This window comes from Marmota flaviventris, chromosome 4 (assembly GCF_047511675.1).
Source record: "Marmota flaviventris isolate mMarFla1 chromosome 4, mMarFla1.hap1, whole genome shotgun sequence".
NCBI lineage: Eukaryota > Metazoa > Chordata > Mammalia > Rodentia > Sciuridae > Marmota > Marmota flaviventris.
In genome coordinates, this window is record NC_092501.1 from 49,829,989 (window position 1) to 49,856,463 (window position 26,475).

The 26,475-nt window shown below is 35.7% G+C and overlaps 1 protein-coding gene across 4 annotated transcripts; it reads left to right on the forward strand.

The window, feature by feature from the left end:
* On the forward strand, window positions 1–25,935 carry Ap3m1 (adaptor related protein complex 3 subunit mu 1). 4 transcript variants are annotated; one of them, XM_071611148.1, is made up of 10 exons: window positions 111–297; window positions 10,876–10,972; window positions 11,304–11,579; window positions 12,382–12,553; window positions 15,882–16,019; window positions 18,159–18,244; window positions 19,100–19,233; window positions 21,562–21,769; window positions 23,213–23,357; window positions 23,829–25,935. In XM_071611148.1, the coding sequence occupies exons 3-10, from the start codon at window positions 11,307–11,309 to the stop codon at window positions 23,927–23,929; spliced, it is 1,257 nt and encodes a 418-aa protein (XP_071467249.1). In that variant the 5' UTR covers window positions 111–297; window positions 10,876–10,972; window positions 11,304–11,306; the 3' UTR covers window positions 23,930–25,935. The 4 variants fall into 4 exon arrangements, with proteins under 4 accessions (XP_027787085.1, XP_071467250.1, XP_071467249.1 ...); XM_027931284.2 differs by lacking the exons at window positions 111–297; window positions 10,876–10,972 and adding an exon at window positions 1–70; XM_027931283.2 differs by lacking the exon at window positions 10,876–10,972 and having other exon boundaries at window positions 113–297.
* The last annotated feature ends 540 nt before the right edge of the window (window positions 25,936–26,475 follow it).

Below are 26,475 nucleotides of genomic sequence, written 5' to 3' on the forward strand. Positions count from 1 at the left end.
GAGCGTCTTAGGCTGCGGATGAGCGCCTGCATCCAGATGGTGCGAAACTCCTCATTCTTCTAGATCCTGGGTAATTTAGAAGCTTTGGATCCTCAACCTCAAGAGACGTGTTTCCGCTCATTTAAGTCTTTCTGCTGATTTATTCTAATTCTGTAAACGGAATTTGTGTCTTTGGAGCTGTTAATCAGGCAGTCTACGGGGCACTCTAAGTACGGGGTCCTCGCGGCCTTCTCTGCTGCCTCAGCTTCGGTCCGGAGAGGACCCGGCGCCGAATCATTGACTTTCCCAGGTGTCGGGGTGAGTGTGAGGGGCGGGGAGTGTGCAAACTGGGGACTGCTCAAAAAACTAGGGAGTCCGCTGAAGAGCTGGAGCTCGAGACTTCTGCCTGGGCTTCGGGAGCGTCTTTGCTGTTGTGGGCGAGGGCCGCGCCTTCCCCGACGCTCGGCCTTCCGGGCTTTCTTGTCAGCTGGGCCCAAAGGGAGAGGTACACCTGCAACCCAGTATTCTCAAACACCTGGCCCCAGTAGGTCAAGCTCACTGGGGTCCCTCTCCGTCCTCCGGCGCGGATAAAAAATCGTGCAACCACAGTGAGCTGAAATTCCAACGATTTTAATTTCAGACTCAAGGCTTCCGTTTTAAGGAACAAAACCCCTATGGGTCTGAGCGGACGTTCTGAGAATGGCTCCTAGATGAGCTTGGGGTGGAGGGACTTGCATTTCTTCTGAAGAGAGGTGATATAAACTGAGGAAGTGGGAGTGAATACGGAAAAGTGAAGAGTGATGGGCCTGGTTAGATGTGATGGTTAGATGTTTGAACCTGAAGCTTCCAAACTATATGGTTGAGAAGTTGGTACCATGATAAAATAAGTAGCTTTCACAGGAGGGGGAGAAATTTTGTGGAGTTTGGATTTTTCGAATTTGAAACGATGGCTTAGGTGGAAATAGGTAGAAACAATTAATTTTTTTAAAAGTCTTGAAAATTAAGTCGGCAACTTTCAGGATGAGAAGAGACAAAAAAAAAATGTATAATAGGGTAAGAAACATCTGTTTTGTTTTGGTGAAAGTTATCAGGGAGTCAAAGAAGAACATTGAAATCAGAATAGATAGTTGATCTGATGACTAGAAAGTCATTGGTTAGTTTTAGAGAACTCGTTTAACAATCAGTGACTGAGGAAAGACAGGAAATGTAGATTAAACTCTGCATGTTTTGAGGCATGAAGCAATATTGCTGGCATGGAGGAAAGGTTTGGGAATTATTCGTTGTAAAAATTACAAGACATGCTTAGGAGCAAAAAGCAAGTAATCAATGTATAAAGTAAAAATTCAGGAAAGGAGATAAGATCCTGGAGGAGATAGAAGGGAGTGGAAGGATTAACTTGAGGGGAGTCCGGATTTTAAGTTGAGACCATAGGAAGAGTGAAGCCAGTGAAGAGAAGGAAGAATTACCTGAAATTCATATGTAGATATCTTAAATAATTCGTTATTTTAAAATAATTTGCTCTCTTAAAACAGGATTAATTTTTCATACAGAATCTTGATATTTTTACAATGTTTCTAACAATCCAACCTAATATGCTATTGGTGTTTCTTGTAGATTAGATATTCATAAGTAGTTCAGATCTTAATTCATGAGTAGCAAAAGGGCATGTACAGAGAAGAGGAACTCTCTCCTGTTTAAATGACAGTCTTTCCCATTACACAGAGAAAATAGAAGCCCTTATTTTCCTGCAGCCAAACATACATTCTTCCTTTTTTTTTTTTTTTAATGTTTTTTAGTTGTTGGACCTTTATTTTATTTATTTATATGTGGTGCTGAGAATCAAACCCAGTTCCTCACCTATACAAGGCAAGCGCGCTCTTTCACTGAGCCACAACTCCAGCCCCTCTTCCCTTCTTTTTTTGGTGGGAGTGGGGTACTGGAGATTGAACCCAGGGGTGCTCAACTACTGAGCCACATCCCCACCCCTTTTTTGTATTTTATTTAGAGACAGGGTCACTGAGCTGCTTAGGGCCTGGCTAAGTTGCTGGACCTGGCTTTGAATCTGCGATCCTCCTGCCTCAGCCTCAGCCTACTAAAATGACTTTTTTCCAGCATTTCACTAAACTACCACTGAAACTATTTTCACCAAGAAATTGAATGTTCTCTGTGTGTTAAGTCATTCATTCTCAGGGCTGGGATTGTGGCTAAGTGGTAGAGTGCTTGTGAGGCACTAGGTTCAAACCTCAAAACCACATAAAAATAAATAAATAAAGGTATTGTGTTCATCTGCAATTTAAAAAAAATTTTTTTTGGAAAGTCATGCATTCTTGGGCTGGGGCTATAGCTCAGCAGTAGAGTACTTGCCTAGCACGTGTGAGGCCCTGGGTTCAATCCTCGGTACCACATAAAAATAAATAAAAAGAATAAAGGTATTGTGAAAATTTTTTTTTCCAAAAAATTTGTCATGCATTCTCAATGTGGATAGATACTGTATCATGTAAGGCAAAGAAAATTGTACTCTTTTTTGTTTGTTTGTTTGTTTTAGGGATTGAACTCAGGGGTACTTTACCACTGACCTACATTCCCAGACCTTTTTTTATTTATTGTTTTGAGACAAGTTCTCATTATGTTGTTAATTGTCTCACCAAGTTGCTGAGGATGACCTCAAACTTGGAATTCACCTCAGCTATACTTTTTTTATGTATAAAGCACTGACATTATGTATAAAGCACTGACATTTAGAGTAGGTAAACAGATATACAATATTCTGCTCCAAAAATTTTTCTGGGTATATTGATTAGCTTAATCTAATAATTCCACCTTTTATTCATAAATCATACTATCACTTTATCAATATATACAACTATAATTTGTCAATTTACAATTTAAAAATGAAAATTATTTTTAAATTTATGGTGTAAGGATTTGAGAGTAGATTCTAAAAAGGCTTTTCAGCAGAAAGTAAGGAAAAGAAAATTGCAATACACTATTAAACCTTTGGACATTTTACGTTCTTGTACCCTAACCTCTTTGTGCCATTTAATAGTATTTACTACTCTATTCTTCTAGACACGTACTGTAGTTACTAAAATTATCATCTCCCTCTTCTTTTTTATCTTAAGCAGTATCTTAGTCTTTTTTAAGCCCACTTCTTTGACCCACCTGCTACTCAAATATTGGAGTTCCATCTATCTCTAGAATCTCTTCTTACTATGCACTTTCTTTCTTTGGTTTCAGTTTCTAATTACAGTTCCCATTAACCAAAAAAAAAGAAAAACAAATTGTCTCTTTGAAGTACCAGACTTCTATGTGCAGTAGTTGTTTGAATATATTCATTTGAATTAGAAATTCAGCGTTGGGTTAAATTATATAGAATCAGGGCTAAATGCCTCATCTTGCATCTCTTCTACATACACTCACACACACACCTAAGTATATTTTTATTCAAAGCCTTACTAAGTGTTTGTCGTCTTTTGTCATTTTACTCCATCCCTATCGCCAAAACCCTAGTTCAGGCCACTACCTTCACTCATCTCTCAACCAGTGTCACAGTATCTAGTGTCCTGTTATCCAGTTTCCACAATATAATTAGTGTAATCTTTCTAAATATGTAAATTGGATTGCATGACTCCTCTCAAAAAAAAAATTACCTTACTGTGTACTGAAAGTAAAGTTCAAACTCTGATCAAGGCTAGCATTGCTCCATAAACCACTCTGTTTACCTCCTTCACTCTCATCGTACAACTTCCCTCCACCTTCCAAAGTTGGTGGATTCATACTGAATATCTCTCTCATGTTCTCTTGTATCTTCAAGCCTTACAGATTCCTACAGTACATTGCATTTCCTCTATCATAGTAGGAATTATATCTTACTTGTATTCTTTGCTGAAGTCTGAATTCTGTAACTATAGAAATTCTATTTTGTTCACCCTTGTAGCCCCAAGTACTTAGTGCATAAAACATTCAAAACTGTTGAGTGAATAAATGGTCAAGATTCTGGCTAATAATCAGAGGAGATAGATTTGTTTCTGGTCTTACATTTCGCTCACTTTGGATATAGGCCCATCTGTGCCGCCATTCTCTTTTATATAGAAGGAATACATTTAGCTGGTTGTTAACACCTGCCTTAGTCCAAGCTACTTGGGAGGGTGAGGCAGGAGGATCAGTTGAGCCCAGGAGTTCAAGACCAGCCTATCTCAATAAAAAAGAAGGAAGAAAAAGAATCTAATGAAAATAGAAGGGAGGCAGGTAGGGGAAAGAAAGAAAACGGGGGAGGGAGGAAAGGATGGTAAAGGGAGATACTAGAAAATCAGATTGATCTAAGTATGTTATGTACATGTATAAATGTGCCACAATTGAAATCCACTATTCTGTATAATTATTATGTACCAATTTGTAGAAAAAAAATTTTGGGGGGGGGGGGAAGCTATTCCAAGAAGAGACACACCCAGGGCTGGGGTTGTGGCTCAGCTGTAGAGCACTCGCCTAGCACATGCAAGGCCCTGGGTTCAATCCTCAGCACAACATAAAAATAAATAAATAAAATAAAGGTATTGTGTCCAACTACCACAAAAAATAAATATCTAAAAAAAACAAGAAGACATAACAACAAAAAAAAGATCAGTAAGAACACAGGGATGGTTGTGGTGGTGTACAGCTTTCCCATAAAGTTTATTAACCCAGTTTTATCCCTTCGACCCAAATATGGAACACCTACAAAAATTTAAATAATGTTTATAAATAATTACATAATAAGAACATAGTGATAATAATTATGATATAATAATATTAGTTAATATAGTGGCATATATAAGCTCCAAATTTCCCTACCTTTTTTAATGCACTTGTATCAGTTTCATTGAAAATATTCAATGAATTGAACACTTGGGACTTAATGAGTTAAAATAATAAAAGTAACTACAGCTACAAAAGCAAAGACAGACTAATTTATACTGCTCTGTGTGGCATTATTTAATTTAATTGTGATATGCATTAGGTAATTGGTCATAATATGAATAAAAGAAATAAACTCTCTTTACCTATTATAGAAGCTTAAGGTGTGTTTTAAAGCTAAGCACTGTCGGGAACTGCAAATATTATGCTTTCGTCTAAGCACTAAGGATAACAACAATAAGTCCAATGGTCTGGTTTAACTTACTGTATTCTTCTGAAACCTGAACTACTGCCAATAAAAACAACTGGTGGAAACTTTCCTGAAAAGAATTTTTTACCAGCTTAAGAGAATGAATAGGTATTTGGCCCTAAAAACAAGGAAACTACAAAGTCACTTGCTTTAAGAACAAGCAGCTCTTTTAGAGTGTATTTTGATAAGGGAATAGCATAGATCTGTGTAAACTGTCCTTGCCATAGCATCAATGCTTAAGATAACCAGGGTCAGCCCTATTAAATGTACTTTCTACTCTAATTCTTTAAACTGTCTTAGCATAAAAAGTAGAACTTCTAACTATACAAAAAACTTTTTTTTTTAAATTTTTTTTAGATGTTGATGAACCTGTATTTTGTTCATTTATTTATATGTGGTACTGAGAATCGAACCTAATGCCTCACACATGCTAGGCAAGCACTCTACCAATAAACCACAACCCCAGCCCACAAAAAACATATTTTAACCCTTGCTCTTAAAATCATAAGCTGAAACAGTGTTCACTACTCTGTCCAATGTAATAAACTCATGTGGTTATTTAAATTAATTAAAATTAAAACTTCAGTATATTAGTTGCATTAATCATATTTGAGGTGTTCAGTAGCCACATGTGTTTGATGGCTACCATATTGGATAGCACAAAGGATATTTTCTTCACTGCCAAAAATCTTAATCAATATGCATTAGAATGTTTTTTAATAATTTTTTAGTTATAAATGGATATAATACCTTTATTTTATGTATTTATTTTTATGTGGTTCTGAGAATTGAACCAAGTGCCTCACATGTGCCAGGCAAGTGCTCTAGCAGTGAACCACAACCCCAGCCCCAGAATATATTTTTAATAATTAGTCTGCAATGGTAAGAGTAGGAGATAATGCTTCAACTATATCTAGTCTTAAATAATCTTAGGTAATTGACTTTTATGAGATTTTTTAATCTTATCTGTAAAATAGAGATGAAAGCAGTATTTATAACATGGCATTGTGAAGATTAAATAAGATTATGTAGTTGAAATGACTAGCATAGTGTGTGGCCTGCAGTACATACTGACATTTTAGATATTACTAACTCCATGATCCTTAATGAATAAAATACTTCAGAGTTGAAAGATTAATTTTTGGATTAAAGGATGTCATATTCTATAGTTGATATACCTGAGGTACTCAAATCTGGGTCCACATTTTATTAGATTTTGTTACAAGAAAAAGGTGAAATAATATAAGTTTGGTTACATATTTTGTCACCGGATATTCCTGCTGCATTTTAAAAATTAAGTTTATCAGCCAAACCAGGCATGGTGGTGCCCACCTGCTATCCCAGGAGCTTGCAAAGCTGAAGTAGGACAATTGCAAGTTCTAAGCCAGTCTCAGCAACTCAACCTAGCAAGACTCTGTCTCAAAATAAAAAGGGGCTGGAGATGTGGTTAAGTGCCTTTGGGTTCAATCCCCAGTATCAAAAAAAAAAAAAAAGTTTTATCAGCTAAGGTTATAAAGTCACCAGGTTCTATATAGCAAGTCTATATATTCCAATAGAACTTATAATATTAACATTCAAACAGAAATGTAAGGCTGACACAAAGCAAACATGCTAAGCAAAACAGTTGACTAGATAAAATAGACAAATTTCCCAGTTCCCAACCCTGAAGTTAGAATTTATTGCTACCAACTCAAGTTAATTGCTTGACTAAATAGAAATTGAAAGGCCAAGGTTCGTCGTTGGAGATTAAAATGCACACACACAGACAGCAGTGACAAAGATGAAGCACTTTATTGCAAACTGCTGCTAGCTTATATAGAAAGTGAGAGTCAGTTATCTTAAACCAGGAAGCTCCCAGGGCCAATCATAGTGAAGGTCAGGTCATCACCTACTCCGCCCTGCATAAGATTCATGGGGGGCACGAACTATCCATGAGTACAAACTATCCATGAGTACGGAAGACAGGAGGGCCAGTTAGAAGGTTTTCAAAACAACTTGTTATCCGCCCACTGGCAACTTGCCAACCACCATGTTGCATTAGGGGCTCCTTATCTGAAAGGCCCGGGAAGTTCTAGCCACCCACTGGCAATTTGCCCACCGCCATGTTTGAAAGGCCCGGGGAGTTCTCAAGGAGACTCCCAACAGAAATGGCTTTGAACAAAGGTACATTTTTGTTATTGTTGTTTCTGATATACAGGAACACTAAACTATTACTAGTGTTTTTAGTTTATTAGTACAGTAATTGCTAAAATATATCAATATTATTTACTTGGCAACTGTTGAACATGTGTCAAATACAAAGGGGAAATCATAACCAGATAGTCTTTAAATGTCACCTGCTTTCATAAAATAAATCATTTCCTCTGAAAAGAATTGGTCAGGTTGATGTCACTGTTTTCTGTATCTACAGAATTAAATTCATCGATTCTGAATTTCCTTTCCTCTTCTGAATTTATCTTCATGCATAAGAACTGTATTTATAAATTTAAAATTTTTTCATATTTGGTAGCATTTAACATACAATACTATTACTTTGAATGATTGACCACTGGGCTAAACACCTGATTCTGATGCTTATCCTACAAAAGATAGAAGTAAACAGAAAAGAAAAATTTTCGGCAAATAGACCATATTTTCCATACTAAATGGGCAATACACTTTTACTTGAAGCATAAATAAATCAGAAAATTATACAAATCATAATGTAAAGCACAACAAATTATCACAAAATGAAAATAACTTATAAACATCATCCAGGTCAAGAGTTAAAACATTACCAGTACTTTAGAAAATTAGCCTTGTCCCCCTATCAGTCACTACCTGATTGTTTTTCAAAAAGGAAACCGTTTGATTTCTTATGCTATTGATTAGTTTTTCCTGTTATAAGACAACATATATATGGAACTATGACATTTATATTATTTTATATCTGGTTTTCTTCAACATTGTGTTTGTAAAATTCTTCTATATTTTCAGGTAGCAATCGTTTATTCCGTTTTATTGCTATATAATATTTTATAAATATTTTTCAATTTATTTTTATTAATATTTGAGTAGCAGATTTTCACTATTACAAATATGTTTTTACACATATTTTGGTGTGCATTTGTGCCAGAAGTAATTAAGACTATTTTTTTGAGAATCAAGATATAATTAATATACTGTAAAACTCATTATTTTAAAGTATACAATTTTGTAGTTCTTAGCATAGTCACAAAGTTTTTCCAACATCCTAATTCCAGAATGTTTTTATCACCAAAAAAAGAAATGCCAAATCCATTATCATAACTCCCCATACCTTCCCCCTCTACCCATCCTAGAAACCATCAACTTACTTTATGTCTGAATGTATTTACCTATTCTGAACTTTTCCTGCAAATGGAATCATACAGTATGTGACTTTTCGTGTCTGGATTCTTTCACAGGTTATCCATATTGTAGTATGTGTAAGTACTTAATTCCTTTTTATAGCTGAATAATATTCCATTGTGTAAATATTCCACTTTTAGTTTATCCATTCACTAGTTGATGCACATTTGGATCATTTCCCCTTTTTGGTTATTGTGAATAATGTTTCTTTGAACATTCATGTCCAAATTTTTGTGTGGACATGTCCTTTCAATTCTCTTAGATATATATATAGAAATAGAATTTTTGATTCATGCAGTGAGTATATTTAACTTTTTGAAGAATCCAAACTGCTTTCCACAACATCTGTAACATTTTACATTCCTACCAGCAATGTTTTAAGGGTTCCAGTTTCTCTCCATCTTGTTAACAATTGTTATTATCTTTTTTTAATATTTATTTTTTACTTGTAGTTGGGCACAATACATTTATTTATTTTTATGTGGTGCTGAGGATCAAACCCAAGGCCTTGCATGTGCTAGGTGAGCGCTTTGCCATTGAGCCACAACCCCAGCCCATTATCTGTCTTCTTTATTATTACTATTAAAGCTAGCTTAAAAGGATATGAAATATTATCTTATTGTGATTTTGACTTGCATTTCCCTAATGACTTATGGTATTACACATCTCTACATGTGGCCAATTGTGTATTTATTTTCTTCGGAGAAATGTCTATCATTTATCCATTTTTAAAAAATTGGATTCTCTCTTTAATATTACATTATAAGAGTTATTATATATCCTGCAGAGTAGTCCCTTATGAGATATATGGTTTTAAATATTCTTTTTCATTCTCTGGGTTGCCTTTTCACATTCTTGATAATGTCCTTTAGAAAAGCACAAAAGTTTAATTTTGATGAAGTCCAGATTATATACTTTTTTCTTTCTTTTATACTTTAGTGTCATCTCTTAAAAAAAAAAAAAAAAAAAAAGCATTGTCTAATTCTACAGTTTAAAGATGGATACATGTGTTTCCTAATTGTTTTGTAGGTTTAACACTTATATTTAGAGCTTCAATACATTTTTTGTTGCTTTTTGTGTACATTGTAAGGTAGAGATACAATTTTGTTCTTTTCCTGTGTGTGAATTCAATTTTCCCAGCACCATTTAATAAAAAGACTATTCTCTCTCCAACTGAACAGCCTTAGCACCTTGTTGAAAATCAGTTGTCCATGAATGTAAGGGTTAATTTTGGAGTTCTCACTTCTGTTCCATTGATATATAAATCTATCCTTGTATCAATATCATGCATTAATTTTATAGTAAGTTTTGAAATTGGTAGCATGAGTTCTTCAACTTTTTCTTCAGTATTGTTGGGGTTTTTTTTTTTGTTGTTTGTATATTTTTGTTTTGTTTGGCACCAGGGATTGAACCCAGGGCACTTAACCACTGAGTCACATCCCCAACCCTTTTTTTATTTTCTATTTTGATACAGGGTCTCACTAAACTGCTAAGTTGCTGAAAATAGCCTCAAACTTGCAATCCTCCTGTCTCAGCCTCCAGAACCTCTGGGATTATAGGCATGAGCACTACTACACCCAAAGTTCTGGCTGTTTTGATCTCTTTCATTTCCATATGAATTTTGGGGTTAGCTTACTAATTTTCACCCCAAAAATTTTTTTTTTTAAATGGCAGCAAGGATTTTAATAGGGACTACATTGAATACATTGTCAATTTGGGGAGTATTGCCATCTTTACAGTACTGTCTTAATGTTTTACCACATTTTAGATTTCTTGATTTCTTTCAGTGATGTTTTGGAGCGTTTAGTATACAAGACTTCTACTTTTTTGTGAAATTTATTTCCTCAGTATTTGAATTTTTTTCAAGGCTATTGTAAATGAAATTATTTTCAGATTATTTATTGTAAGTGTATTGATTTTTTTTAATATTTGTAACCTTACTAAACTCACTTGTTAACTCTATTAGTTTTGTTTTATTTGTGGATTCCTTAGGGTTTTCTACATATGATGTCTTCGGCAAATAGAGATAGTTTTACTTCTTCCTTTCCAGTGAACCAGATGTGGTGGCACCCGCCTGTAATCCCAGTAACTAGGGAAGTTGAAGCAGAAGGATCACAAATTTGAGATCAACCTCACCAACTTAGCAAGGCCCTAAGCAATTTAGTGAGACCCTGACTCAAAATAAAAAGGGTTGGGGAGTGACTTAGTGATTAAACACCATTGGGTTCAACCCTTGGTACCACCCTGCACAACCACCATAATACACAATCCAGTGAATGCTTTTGTTCAGATTTTCTTTCTTAATTTTCCTGGCTAGAATCTCTGATACCAAACTGAATAAAAGTAGTGAGAATGGACATCCTTGTTTGTTCTTGGTTTTAAAGGAGAATCTTTTGATCTTTGACCATTAAATATGATGTTAACTGTGAAGTTATAATTGATGACATTATTGGATTGAGAAAGTTTCCTTCTATTCCTATCGTAAGCATTTTTTTTTTTCATAAAAGGGCGTTGGGTCTTGTCACATGTTTTTTCTGTACCTTTTGAAATTACTTGTTTTAATCTTTTATTAATATTTTACGTTTGTTGGCTTTCCTATGTTAAACCAACCTTGTGTTCTTAGAATCAATCCCGTTTTATTTACATATATTGCTGAATTCAGTTTACTAATATCTTGTCAAGGACTTTTATATCTGTACTCTGAAGTGATATTGGTCTATAGTTTCTTGTATTACCTTTGTCTGTTTTTTGTGCTGGGGCACTACAAGGATATTTTTTGATATAATAAATTTAAACCCTTTTTTCCCCACAGAAAATGATCCACAGTCTGTTTCTCATAAACTGTTCCGGTGACATATTTCTAGAGAAGCACTGGAAGAGTGTTGTGAGCCAATCTGTCTGTGATTATTTCTTTGAAGCTCAAGAGAAAGCTGCTGATGTTGAAAATGTACCACCTGTCATTTCAACACCTCACCACTACCTCATCAGTATCTACCGGGATAAGCTCTTCTTTGTGTCTGTCATACAGACTGAAGTGCCACCTCTCTTTGTTATTGAGTTCCTACATCGAGTTGCTGACACTTTTCAGGTTGGCTCTCCTCAAACCTTTCTAACTTAAATTACACAAGATAGTTGGAGGAGAACACATGATTATATTTTTTAATTACCCAGCTTTTAATGGCTGGTATGTTTCCTCTTTTAAATTAAGCATACATTCATAAACCCTTTTCTATAGAGTATAAAGTGGCACACACAGCTCCTCTGTTCTCTGTTTTTATATGTTTTATAAAATAAATCATCAGGAAACAATAATGTCTTCCACATACTGTTCTCTGGATGGTCCCCAAATTTTTATTGTTATGAACTCTTCCATATTCACATTTCATTGATTTTACTCATGTGGCTGAATATACCATATAATTTAAAACTTACCTGTGTGTTTTGGAGTAGGTTAATCAGGGATAATGAAGTTCATAACCGACCTTCCAGTTTAACATTTCAGTATTTTGGGGAGTAACATGGAATGGAATTCAATCTAAAAATATTAAGAAAATACTGAGAGGGGCTGGTGTTGTGGCTCAGCGGTAGAGTGCTCACCTAGCACATGCGAGGCCCTGAGTTCGATCCTTAGCACCACATAAAAATAAATAAACAAAATAAAGGTATTGTATCCAACTACAACTAAAAAATAAATATTTTTTAAAAAAGAAAATACTGAGGAATATTGTTTGGATTATGGAGAGGGTTTGTTTTTGTTTTTGTTCCTATTCTCTTTATATCTGACTTCTTAAACAATGAGTTATGGTACTGTAAGTTTATTTTTCAGAACATAAAAGTATTTAACAAGCCTTCATGCCTTCTGTTGTGGAATATTATGAATATTTTGCTAGGACTACTTTGGTGAGTGTTCGGAGGCTGCAATTAAGGATAATGTGGTCATAGTATATGAGCTCTTGGAAGAAATGTTAGACAACGGATTTCCACTGGCAACAGAGTCTAACATTTTGAAAGAACTGATTAAACCACCAACAATTCTACGTTCTGTTGTCAACTCTATTACAGGTAAGATAAAAACATACTCTACTAGGAACTGAGCAATTAAAATGTTATGAACAACTCATTGTTGCTTATGATCTGACAGACTAAGATAGTCCAGTATGTCCAAAATTAAAATGACTGTAATGTTAAAATGGATATATATTTCTCTTTATTGAAAGAGTCTAGGTCTTAAATGATAAAGAACTTCTGGTTTTATTCTCTTGTTATGTAGGGTTTTCTGCAAAACCACAATAATATTATTTAGCAGTAAATAAGATTGAATAAATTATCCTAGTTAGTCCTTTAAAAAAAGCCAGTATATGTGGCCACTTAAAAGAGAATTTAGCCTATTTATTGACTGGCATTTTAATATTTAGAATAGCATTATAGGGGCCAGGAATATCACTTAGTGGTGGAGGCCTGGGTTCAATCCCAGCACTACCAAAATAAATGAAAGTATAAAGAATACCTCTGAGATACATGCCCAGGTTTTTTTTATGTTTTTTTTTTTGTTGTTGTTGTTGTTGTTGTTTTGTTTTGATTTGTTTTTTACTTGTATCACATTTTGTATTGAAATCGGTTTTTTTAATTAATTTTTTATATGTATATGACAGCAGAATGCTTTACAATTCATATTACACATATACAGCACAATTTTTCATATCTCTGGTTTATATAAAGTATATTCATACCAATTTGTGTCTTCATACATGTACTTTGGATAATGATGTTCATCACATTCCACCATCATTTCTAACCCCCGCCCCTTCCTTTCCCCCTCCCATCCCTCTGTCCTATCTGGAGTTCCTCTATTCCTCCCATGCTCCCCCTCCCTACTCCACTATGAATCAGTTTCCTTATATCAGAGAAAACATTCAACATTTGTTTTTGGGGGATTGGCTGACTTCACTTAGTATTATCTTCTCCAACTCTGTCCATTTACCTGCAAATGCCATGATTTTATTCCCTTTTATTGCTGAGTAATATTCCATTGTGTATATATGCCACTTTTTTTAATCCATTCATCTACTGAAGGGCATCTAGATTGGTTCTATAGTTTAGCTGTTGTGAATTGTGTTGCTATAAACATTGATGTGGCTGTGTCCCTGTAGTATGCTGTTTTTAAGTCCTTTGGGTATAGACCAAGGAGAGGAATAGCTGTCAAATGATGGTTCCATTCCTAGCTTTCCAAGGAATCTCCATACTGCTTTCCATATTGGCTGCATCAATTTGCAGTCCTACCAGCAATATTTGAGTGTACCTTTTTCCCCATATCCTCGCCAACACTTATTGTTTTTTATTTTCATAATAACTGGAAATCCATATGCAACAAAATGAAATTAAACTTCTGTCTCTCACCATGCACAAAACTCAACTCAAAGTGGATCAAGGACTTAGGAATTAAACCAGAGACCCTGCATCTAATAGAAGAAAAAGTAGGCCCCATCTTCATCATGTCGTATTAGGCCCCAATTTCCTTAATAAGATTCTTGTAGTGCAAAAAGTAAAATCAAGAATCAATAAATGGGATGGATTCAAACTAAAAAGTTTCTTCTCAGCAAAAGGAACAATCTGTGAGGTGAATAGAGAGCCTACATCTTGGGAGCAGATCTTTACCTCTCACACATCAGATAGAGCACTAATCTCTAGAGTATATAAAGAACTCAAAAAGCTAAGACAGGTTCTCTCTAAGTTGCCAAGACTGACCTTGAACATGGGGTCCTTCTGCGTCAGCCTTCCAAGTTGCTGATATTAACAGGCATGCAACATTATGCCTGGTGATTTGTACTTTTTAACTTTCCTAAATGAACATGCATTTTATCGTCAGAAAAACATTAAAAGACAAAATGTAAAAATACAGATTCATAAGGCAGTATATTATAAAGTTTAAAATAATGCTTCAGTGGATGAGAGTATCCTTTAAGAACTGTAGTTGGTACCCCTAGAGAATCAGTGAAGTATAGAAAGAGATGGCACAGGTGACTTGGAAGGCTGAGCAGGGAGGACCATGAGTTCAAGACCAGCCTTAATTAACTTAAAAAGGCCCTAAGCAATTTAGTGAGACCCTGTCTCAATATAAAAAAATAAAAAGGGTTGGGGATGTGGCTCAGTGGTTTGATTCTCAGTACGAAAAAGAGAGAAAGAGAAAGGAGAATAAGATCATTCTTCATAGATGGAACTATATGAGGAAAAACAAAATAAGTGAAAAACTTTGAGTTGTATCTGCTCCTTTAACAGAAGCAGAGCTATATTTTCAGTTGAGTGAGAAATAAGTTTGGAAAGTCCTTGAATGCTGGGTTAAATATTTAGCTGTGTTTTGTTTTGTTTTGTCTTTTTAGTTTGTGATACTAGAGACTGAACCCAAGGCCTTGTGCTAGGCAAGTGTTCTACCACTGAGCTTCACCTATAGTGCTAAATAGTTTGCTTTTCTCATAAAGCAAGTGGGGGAAAATTGAGGAGTTTCAAGCAGAAAAATAACATGATTGGAGCACTGTTTTTCAGAAAATCTTCTGAAGGCAACATGTTGGCTGCAGAAATATCAATCATAAATTGACTATACATCTGTAAATACAGTATGATTGCAACTGTATTTTAAAATCAAAGCAAAAAAATCAAAATAGAAACATAATACTGCAACCTACTTGTGGGGGAAATGTCTAAAGAAATGTTAATATAGTTGATTTTGGCAGTAAGAAGATAGACTGATTTATTTAAAATTCACTTTTCTGAACTTTTTTTAAATAAAGCATATACTACTTTTAAATTAGAAGTATTAACCAAAAGTTAAATAAGTCACAGTTCAAGGATATGTGTTTTTGATAATTTTGTTTTCAACATAATTTACCAGGAAATTAGCCAAATATTGAACATTACCCATATTGTAGCTGAATGGGAAATACTAGAGTATATTCATCCATGTACTCCGCTGAGTCCTGCTTCGCATTGTCTCATATAGAATTCAGCTGAATACGAAAGAACTGAGTTATCACTGTATTCTCAGTGGAGACATTTTTCAACTGAAGGTTTTCCTCTTGTTTGCTCTGTAGCAGCAGGGTGAGATCATTGTTGGACTACTGGAATTAGCTAGGTTACTGCTAACACACAGGATGCAAAAGATAAGTGAATGCATTTATCCTTGTTTGGCATGTAGACGAAGGACCACATGGCCTATTTCTGTCTTCTGGAAATTTGATAATGTTGGTAAGGATATGTGTTTGACAATCCTGGAGACCATGAAGAAAAATCCAGCATTGAAAAAGCAGCGAAAGCATTCATTTTCTTCTTTCAAATAATAACTTTTCTGATGACCATTTTACACATCCACTTTGTATTCTCCTTTTCCCATTTCTAGGCAGTAGTAATGTTGGGGACACACTCCCCACTGGGCAGCTGTCCAACATTCCATGGCGCCGGGCAGGAGTAAAATACACAAACAATGAAGCCTATTTTGATGTCATTGAAGAAATAGATGCAATTATAGATAAATCAGGTAATTGTGTGCACATGGCCTTATAGGGAAAAAACAGTTTAGCTGACACAAGCTGAATAGAAAATTGAAGTCCCTTGGCAGTGTGGTTTCAGCAGAAAGGCATTTGTTTTCTAATGATTTATAAATCTGTTTATTTTACCCAGAGGTTACATATAATTATCATAACCACTAGTTTAGATCTGCCAAACATTTGTAAATCAGAATTCATGATGCCTTACTTTAAGCCAGTTATCCTGTATACCTCACCTCTCCCTCATGCTATGTATTCATTTTAACATTTATTGTATACCGACTGTATTGTGTACTTTTGCTCTTAATTTCTGTGCAGTATATCTGTTAAAGGAACCATCCCCCCCACCCCCATTTTTGTTTGGGTTTTTTTCTTGTTATTGTTTACAATAACAAGAATTGAACTAGGAATTGAACTCAGGGCCTCACACATGCTAAGCAACCATTCTACCACTGAGGTACATCTCCAGCCCTTATTATTATTGTATTTTGAGACAGGGTCTCATTAAGTCGCCCAGACCAGCCTTGAACTTGTAATCCTCCTGTGTAAAACCCCTTTTCTGATTATTGATTGATTGATTGTACTAGGGATTGAACCCAAGGGCACTTTACCACTAAGCTACATTGCCAGCCCTTTTAATTTTTTTATTTGAGACACAGTCTCACTGTGTTGCTTTGGGTCTCACCAAGTTGCTCAGGCCAGCCTCAAACTTAGAATTGTCCTTGCTCAGCCTCTCAAGTCACTGGGATTGTAGGCATGTGCTACCACGCCCAGCTCTGATTATTTTTTAGCAAGATAAAACAGTGGTACTGTGTTAGAATCATAAAATTTATTTATTAAAAATACCTCCTATCCTCACAATTTATACATAAGGAAACTGAGGCTCACAGACTTAGACGACCTATTCAAGGTGGCACACCTAGTTGATATTGTGATAATGACTCATTGTGAATTATAGCCAATATCTTTTCTTCATGAATTCCCTTCCATTAAACATTAATATGTTCCATTGTACTATATATAGGATACCTATATAAACTTTAATTGATCAGTGTTATAGGTGTCCTATAAAATTTTTCTACATATATATAGGACAGTGGACATAATGGGTTAAGAGTAAAAGATACACAGAAATTTCTGTAGGTATTGGGCTGGGGATATGGCTTTGGGGTAGAGTACTTGCCTGGCATACACAAAGCCCTGGATTTGATCCCAGCAGGGGTTTGAGCCGGGGAGAATTCATTACAATAGTTCATTTTACAGAATAATGGATCATGCCCTCTTCCTTAAAAGTTAACAGGTAGTTTAGTCCATTTCATAAGAAACCTGCCTAATTTTTAAATTATATTTAAAATATTTTGAACTTATATCCAGGAGCCTTAAAAGATTGACTATAGGGCTATGGTTGTAGCTCAGTGGTAGAGTACTTGCCCGGCATAGGGAGGCTGAGGCAGGAGGATCACAAGTTCGAGGCCAACCTCAGCAAAGTAGCAAAGCCCTAAGCAATTTAGCAAGGCCCTATCTCAAAATATAAAATAAAAAGGGTTGGGGATGTCGGGCTGGGGCTATAACTCAGTGGAAGAGTGCTTGCGAAGCATGCATGAGGCACTGAGTTCCATCCTCAGCACCACATAAAAATTAAAAATAAATAAAATACAGGCATTCTATCCATCTACAACTACAAAAAGTGGGGGGGAGGATTGGGGATGTAGCTCAATGGTTAAGTGCCCCTTGGTAACAAAAGAAAAAAAAGTATGGAATACAGCAGGTGTACAATAAATATTAAAATGAATACATAGCATGAGGGAGAGGAATAGAGGGTAACTGGCTTAAAGTAAGGCATCATGAATTCTGATCTACAATTTTTTTTTGACTCTATAAAGGAGACAGGTTTGATTCTTCCATAGAATTCCTTAGAATTATATTCCACCCAGTTAGGTACAGACAAAGTACTCACTGAAAAAGCTGTCTGGATTGATGTAATGGAACCTCTGACGTGTTTATAAGGATGCAAAGCTTTGGTTAAGTCTGACACCCAGGGTGTATTCCCATTACTTTAGATATAGTGACAGCTCCAGTAAAGACCCAGAGTCCATTGATATTATCACCCTTTTTCTTTCTTTCTTCAGGATCTACAGTCTTTGCAGAAATTCAAGGAGTCATTGATGCTTGCATTAAGCTATCTGGAATGCCCGATCTCTCTCTCTCTTTCATGGTAAGTTTTGTTGTCCTGTTCTGTAGCCTCTTGTGTGCCTAATTCATATGAAGTACTAAGTAATAAATACTGAGATAAGTTTGTATTTTAGGTTGTAGAAGATTATCTCAAATATTCCTAGCACAATGTCCTAATACAGTAGATGATGAGTATAGATAGCCTTTATGGAAAGGCTGAAGAAGAGAGGTTTTTACCTAAGTGTGCTAGAAATGGCTTAAAATTAGCTGATGGCTTCTGCAAATTTGCAGTGTTACTTTTACTGAATAATTATTTGTTTTGCTGATATAAACAGGCACTGGTCTTTTGTATCACTTTAGATTCAGCATGACACACTGCTAACAAGTAAGACAATTGAGTTCTGGTACTGTTTTGTCACCAATTTCTCCATGAGTTTTTTGGGGAAGAGGAGCAGTACTGGGTATTAAACCTAGGGGTGATCTACTACTGAGCTACATCCTTGGCTCTTTTTGCTTTTTGAGACAGGATCTCATTAAGTTCTAAGGCTGTCATTGAATTTGTAATCCTCCTGTGTCAGCCTCCCAAGTATCTGGGATTATAGGTGTATAGATAGCACTGTACCTGGATGACCTTAAATTCTTTGAAACTCTGTTTTTTTCAGCTATGGGAAGGAAATAATAATTGCTTTTTCTCCCTCATAGTTATTAGATTTCAAGTAATATATATAAAATTATAAACTGTAAAGCTATAAAGTTGTGTTGATGTGGTTATAATAAACTGTTATAATACTGACTGCTTTTTGTTTTTTTAAGGAGCATACTAATTTCTCATAATATCTGAGTAGCATGGCCATACTCATTATATTCTGTGTGTATGGTTCTTCTATTTTCTTGGCAGAACCCAAGGCTTCTAGATGATGTCAGTTTCCACCCCTGCATCCGATTCAAGCGTTGGGAATCTGAACGAGTTTTGTCATTTATCCCTCCAGATGGAAATTTCCGACTCATATCATATCGTGTCAGCTCACAAAAGTATGTTGATACATTAACCAAAATCTGCCATCACATATCAGTGTACTGAATAGAACTCTGCTTTCCCTGTTTCATTCTGACAGTTTGATGTTTGAGTTTATTCTTGCTCGCTTTGACTATGGCTCACCAGGAGACCCAATGAGAACTGGTGAAAATATGTGCCTAAAAAAAATAACCAGAGTACTTTGAATATAAGAGTGTAAAAAATAAATAAGACTATAATAAAATCCGTAGCCAAGAGCAGGCATTTTGGATCATGTGTAACCTGGGAAAAATCATGAACTAGTGCCATAATTTTACCGTGACTTAGTGACTAAGAGGAGACAAGCCCTTCTCAAGCTACTCCCCAACTTACCAACTTCAAGTCATCCTTCTGTGCACTGAATTTTATTTATTTATTTTTCATTTGTTCTTTATTTTTTTTATCTCTGTCAGATATACCTGACGAGTATAGTTTGACATACATACATGGAATATAACTTATTTTAATTAGGATCCCAGTCTTGTGGTTGTACATGATGTAGACTTTCACTGGTGCTGTATTCATATATGAACATAGGAAATTTATGTCTGATTTATTGTATTCTCTTTCCTATTTTCGTACCCTCTTTCTTCCCTTCATTCTCCTTTGTCTACTCACTGAATGTCCATTCTTTCCTCCCCCTACTTTTATTGTGTGTTAGCAACTGCATATCAGAGAGTTGCTAACACACAATAAAAGTGCGTGTTATCAGAGAGAACATTCAGCCTTTGATTTGGGGGGATTGGGTTATTTCATTTAGCATGATACTCTCCAGATCCATCCATTTTCCAGCAAAAGTCATGAAATTATTCTTTTTTATGGCTGAGTAATATTCTATTGTGTATATATACCACATTTTCTTTATCTGTTCATCTGTTGACGGGCCCTAGGTTAGTTACATAGCTTAGCTATTGTGAATTGCCTGTTGTAAACATTGATGTGGCTTCATTACTGCAGTATGCTGATTTTAAGTACTTTGGGTATAGACTGAGGAGTGGAATAACTGGGTCAAATGGTGGTTCCATTCCAAGTTTTCTGAGTAATCTCCATACTGCTTTCCAGAGTGGTTGCACCAACTTGCAGTCCCACTAGCAACGTGAGTGTACCTTTTCCCCCAAATCCTCGCCAACATTTACTGTTACTTGTTTTCTTGATAATTGTCATTCTGACTGGAATGAGAATCTCAGTGTAGTTTTAATTTGCATTTCTCTAATTGCTAGAGATGTTGAACATTTTTTCATATATTTGTTGACCATTCGTATTTCTTGTGTAAAGTGTCTGTTCAGTTCCTTTGACCATTTGTTGATTGGGTTATTTGTTTCTTTGGTGTTGAGTTTTTTAAGTTCTTTTTGTATCCTAGAGATTAAGGCTCTGAGGTGCAGGTGGCAAAAATTCTCTCTCATTCTATAGGCTCTCTCTTCACATTGTTGATTCCTTTGCTGTCTGAACTGAATTTTAAATTAACATTAATTTTAATTTAACATTATAGGTTGTAGTTAGTTTGTCCTTTGAAAATATGAGAAGGAGGGGCTGAAGCCAAGCCTAGTGGTACATCTCTGTAAAATCCCAGTAACTTGGGAGGCTGAGGCAGGAAGATTCCAAGTTCAAGGCAAGCTTGGGTAACTTAGTGAGACCCTATCTCAAAATTTAAAAATGAAAAGGGCTGGGGATACAGCTCAGTGGTAGAGCACCCTTGAGTTTGGTCCCCATTGAAGCAAAAAAAGAAAAAGCATAGCAGGGGCTAGGGATTAGTGTTCAGTAGTGGAGAACTTGCCTATCCTGTGTGAGGCACTGGGTTCAATCCCCAGGTCTGGGGGATACACACACACACACACACACACACATATGTAATATGTATGTATACATGTATATGTATATATAGTTAGAAGCATTTGGGTAATGTAAGACTTAAAGGCAGAGGAATTGTTTCTTGACTCTTGTCACTTAGGAACTGTTTTGGTATGTATAACTTCAAATTATTTTTCAGTGGTCTCTTAATTTATTTTTTTTTAAACTAGAACCATTTGCCTAAATTATTTATACAATAATTAAACTTCAGGTTTCTGTCTTGGTTTGTATACTTACAGATGAGAACTCAGTTTCTAGCACACTGGTATAAAAACATGTTGTATCCAACTCTCCCTTGTGCAGATATAGCATCTGCAGTTCTAGAGGTATAAAGCCCTATTGTGGAGTTGGAGGCAGGGTAGAATACTCTGGACTGAAGTTTTTTTCAGTCCATTTCTGGAGCTGCCCCACACCATTAATTGTGTGTATTGTGCTTTCCTGTCTTTTTCTCTTTTTAGTCTAGTGGCAATACCAGTGTATGTGAAACACAGTATCAGCTTTAAGGAGAACAGTTCTTGTGGCAGATTTGATATAACAATTGGACCAAAGCAAAATATGGGAAAAACTATTGAAGGAATTACAGTGACAGTTCACATGCCAAAAGTTGTGCTGAATATGAACCTGACACCAACACAAGGCAACTATACATTTGATCCAGTCACCAAGGTACAGCCACTTCAAATCAAGAGTGAGCAAGTGTTTCTGCAATCTATTTTGTGATTGGGGATTATGGGGGAAGTGTTTAATGTCTTATTTAAAAGAAAGTTCCTAAAAAACCTGGAGATACTGCTGGGGTTGTTACTCAGTGGGAGAGTGCTTGCCTTTCTTATGGAAGGCACTAGGTTCAGTCCTCTGCACCACATAAAAATAAAATAAAGGTATTGTGTCTGTCTATAACTAAAAAAAATATATATTAAAAAGAAAAAAAAAAACTGGAGATAATATTGTGCTGTGCTTCTGTTGCTAACTGTGGAAAGAATCCTGCATCTACCACTGAGTAGATGAACAGAAGAGTTCATCACTTCTGTGCACACTTTCACAGTGTACACTTACTCATCCATTGATAATGCAGAGTCTCACCCCACTATCTAATGAAAAAGAAACGCTTTTTAAAGAGAGAAAAACATTATGTGGATATAAGAAGATGGGGTTGTAGCTCAGTGGTAGAACACTTGCCTAGCATGTGTTCCTTAGAACTACATAAAAATAAATAAATAAAGGTATTGTATCATCTACAACAAAAAATACATATATAAAGGAGGAAGATAAGGGCTGGGGTTGTGGCTCAGCAGTAGAGTGCTCGCCTAGCCACGTGCAAGGTGCTGGGTTCAATCCTCAGCACCACAAATAAATAAACAAACAAATTAATTAATAAATAAAAGGTATCGTGTCCAACTACAACTTTTAAAAAATTTTAAAAAGAGGAAGATAATATAGTTAGTAATTGTTAGATTTTGCTATAGAAATTGATCATTAAGACCTGTTTCTGCTTTTCTAACTTAAAAGCATCATATATTATTCCACAGGGGATATTGGCTAAGAAAGCTGCTTCCTAACCTACTTACACATTCCTCTAGCGGAATTCCAAAAGATGACTTTTTCTGTCATCTTCCTACTTTGGTAGCAAATGATTGTTTTTAACAGCAGAGTCAATCAGCTGCCTGATAAATTAAAAGGCTTATTTTTTAATAAAGTCAAAGAATGTTAAAGATCATCTAACCCTGTGTTCTAAGGATTCAGAGAACCTTCCCAGAAACCATTTAAGACTGAGCAGGGAAGTTCCACATCCCTGGCTCTCCACCCTACAGCTTCAACTCTAAGAGCTTCATTTTCTCATCTGTTATTGAGCTTCCACAGAAACAGTTGCTTTTTTAACAAAGGATACTGTGGCTACAAGTTTTAACACCAAGATGAGTCTCTTCATTTTATAGTAAAAGAAACTGGCCTAGAGAAAAGCCATGAAAGCAGTATAATGGAAAGAATACTTGAAATCAGATAGCCTTATGTTCAAATACCTGTGTGACCTGTCTTTTAACCTTATCCTTGAGTATTTGTCTTTAATAAATGGTTGAGGGTTTAATTTTTTGTCTTTTTCAATGTCCTTTTAAGGTATTAACATGGGATGTGGGGAAAATCACTCCACAAAAGCTTCCAAGTCTTAAAGGACTGGTAAATTTACAGTCTGGAGCACCCAAGCCAGAAGAGAATCCTAGCCTCAACATACAGTTCAAGATCCAGCAGCTTGCTATTTCAGGTAAGAATAAGTTTTACTTGTGTTTAAGTGTAATTAAGTTTTGCTGAACTCAGTTATTAGGCACTTAGAAAAGTAACAAACATTTCCCACTATAGAAAGAACAGAAATGTCAGTTTGCCTTTTACACAGTACTAGAGGGCCAGCCTCCAGGAATCAAGGACTTTGGAGAGCTCCTATTTTACACAGCATCCCTTCACCCCCCACCCTCACTTAAGCATCAACAGAGTCATTCATATTCACAGAAGCAGAATTAGCCTTAAAAAAACATTCCCTCCTACATGGTTATCTTAACTAAATCCATACCTTCAAAGTATAGTAATTCACGTATTGCAGAAGAGACATTGCTTCTAAATAGTGAAAGGGATATTTCTTAGTGTCAGATTTACAGTATAATACCTGTTGCTCAACAAATATTGTACTATATTATTGTTGGAATTATAACAATTTTTTGTTTCATTCTTTATGACACAGGCTTAAAAGTAAACCGCTTGGACATGTATGGGGAGAAGTATAAGCCATTTAAAGGAGTCAAATATGTCACGAAAGCTGGAAAGTTTCAAGTGAGGACATGAGAAGAGGCCAAAATTCCTCAACAAGATCAATTTGTTTTCAAGTGTCATTACAATTTACTATTAGGTACCAAATGGGCGGGAATACATATTCTAGTTAAAGCATTTGTGTTGAGCTATACACCACTAACAAAGTTATTTAGTAATTGATGTAGGGTTCTTAAGGAGCTTTAAGCTAAGGAATCTTTTCTAATGACTTAGCTTATTTTGTATCTTTTCACTTAGGAAGATTATGGAGGTGATTTCTTCCATAGGTGGGTACCAGCTGGATGCTGCACACTGTAACAGGAAAGGCAGAAAACTACACTGATAACCTCACTTGCTCTCCTAAAGCCAGTGAATTGGTCTTATTCAGCAGGAACTGTCTCAATCAGTGATGTGACATGTCAGGTGCAGCCAAATGTCACACCTCCTGATCTTAGCCATCCCAGTCCTATCTGTCCTAACAGAGGAAATTCCCTCCACCCAAGAAGTTTACAAAAACTGCCTCTTCAAGTGTTTGCCTTATTCAGCTTTTCACTTGTGCCATTAAGCAAGCACTGTAGCAAAAGCCACTTCCACATGGCCCTGGCAGGGAGCACTACTGCTCCATGCTCCATTCACACTGTACTTGGTATTGTATTTTTTATAATAAGATTTTTATGTAAAGCTCAAGATTTTGATTTACAAGGACCTTGCTGCAGTAAATACCATCTCGACTTTGTGCCACCGGTTCAGCTGTTAGCACAGTAAAAATCATTTGTATCAAAGGGGCAAATGCTTTATTATGGTAATAAAAGGGAACATACTTTTGCTTTCAGGAAGTTATTACAAGCATAAGTGTTTGTGCTTTTAAGCAAATTAAGGTAGAAAAGAGAAACTTAAGTGAAACTTTAGCCATCTTCATGCTTTATACAGATTTATCCAACATCACTTATCCCACAGTTAACCTAAATGCCTCATGCCCTAGTTCAGCAAGAGGAGGAAAATGTACCTGCCTCATTATCGTTTTTTTTTTTTTTCTTTTTAAATCTTTTATCTTTTGTTGAATATGCGTGCATCCCTTTTCTTTAGAGGGAACTCCATTTCATACCATGTGCATGTCAAGGCTATTATGATGACTCCCTCCTAAAACTGTTGCACAATGGTCAGTGCAGTAATTTAATATCTGCTATACTGACAACAGTAGGTGGAAGAACCTTATTGAGGCAGAAACAAAATTCTTAGTAACATTTATGATACCGTATTGATCATCATGGTTAGAAAGTCAGTCTGTAGTTGTTACCATTTCATCAACTTCATTGGTTTAGTAGTCTTTGCCCAATTATTTTGCCTCGTTAGACATGAAAAACTGAAGGGAGGCTAGAAGTTAAAACTTAAGTACTCTTCCTGTTTCTTTGTTGTTACTTGTGCTATTAAGTTTTCTTCTCCTTGTGGCTCCATTCTTTTTTCTTTTATTGTTTCAGCTTATAACTCTCTTTTCCCTGCCACTTTAGGGTTATCTTACAGTCATCTCATTTATTTTGTCAAGCGCTGGTGGTTGGTGCACCCATTGTACAGTAGCATTCTTACCTTTGCTTGCCTAGGGCATCCAGTCTGCCTTTCACATAGTAACAATGGCACTTTTTACAACTTATAAATTTGTAGAGTAACCAATCTCAGATTGGCAGCTAGAGTCAAAATGTTGCCAAATATTTATTCCCTTTATCTAATATTGCTTTATTTAATTGCTTGTCCTATTTTTATTATCTTAGAGTTCTTTCCTCAAAAGAGCAATCAGAACATTTCCTCTTTCTTCAGAATCCCTAATCTCAACTGTCCATACCTGCACTGTACAATTTTCTTCCTGTGCTGTCTTATATTCAAGTAGAATGTATGCCAAGAGTCCCTTGCCTCTATCAATTTCTGCTAAAATGTCCAAGTAGACTTTTTCCTTCTACAATTAAATTATTGTATTTATTAATTTGATAGAGTCCAATAAATTCTTTCAATAGCTCTGGCTATACTGTCAATAAAAAAAATGAAAGCAACAGGTTGATTTTTTTTTTTTTTTTTTGTTAAGCTTAACTGTTAATTGAATGTTCCCAGATGGGCACTGTTCAGTGTCAACAGGCTGAACATGATCAGAATTTCTTCTGTATCATCATATATGATGTAAAGTTTGCTGCAAAACACTTTCAAATGCTCTTTTCCTTAACTTAGTATGTTCACAGCCATTCAAAATTCCCTTCTTTATCACTACCATCTACTAATATATACATGAATATTCAGTAATATTAGAATACTTACTAAGCACAGAGGTCCAGCTAATCCTATAATATTCCCTTTTTCCAAGTTGTGAAGGGAGTATATCCTAAGAGCAAATGAAAGTAGATGTTTAGTTTCTGCGTGATGAAGTCCCCATCATTGTATTCAGAGGGCATTCATCTGGTAGGTACATTCCTTAAATAGTGTTATAGAAGAACCCTTGGAATGTGCTGATCTTATTGTCCTTAGAGGCAACTGATTTGTGAAAACAACTAACTACAATGCAGCAGTGAACACACGGTAAATAGCAGAAATGGGGCAAT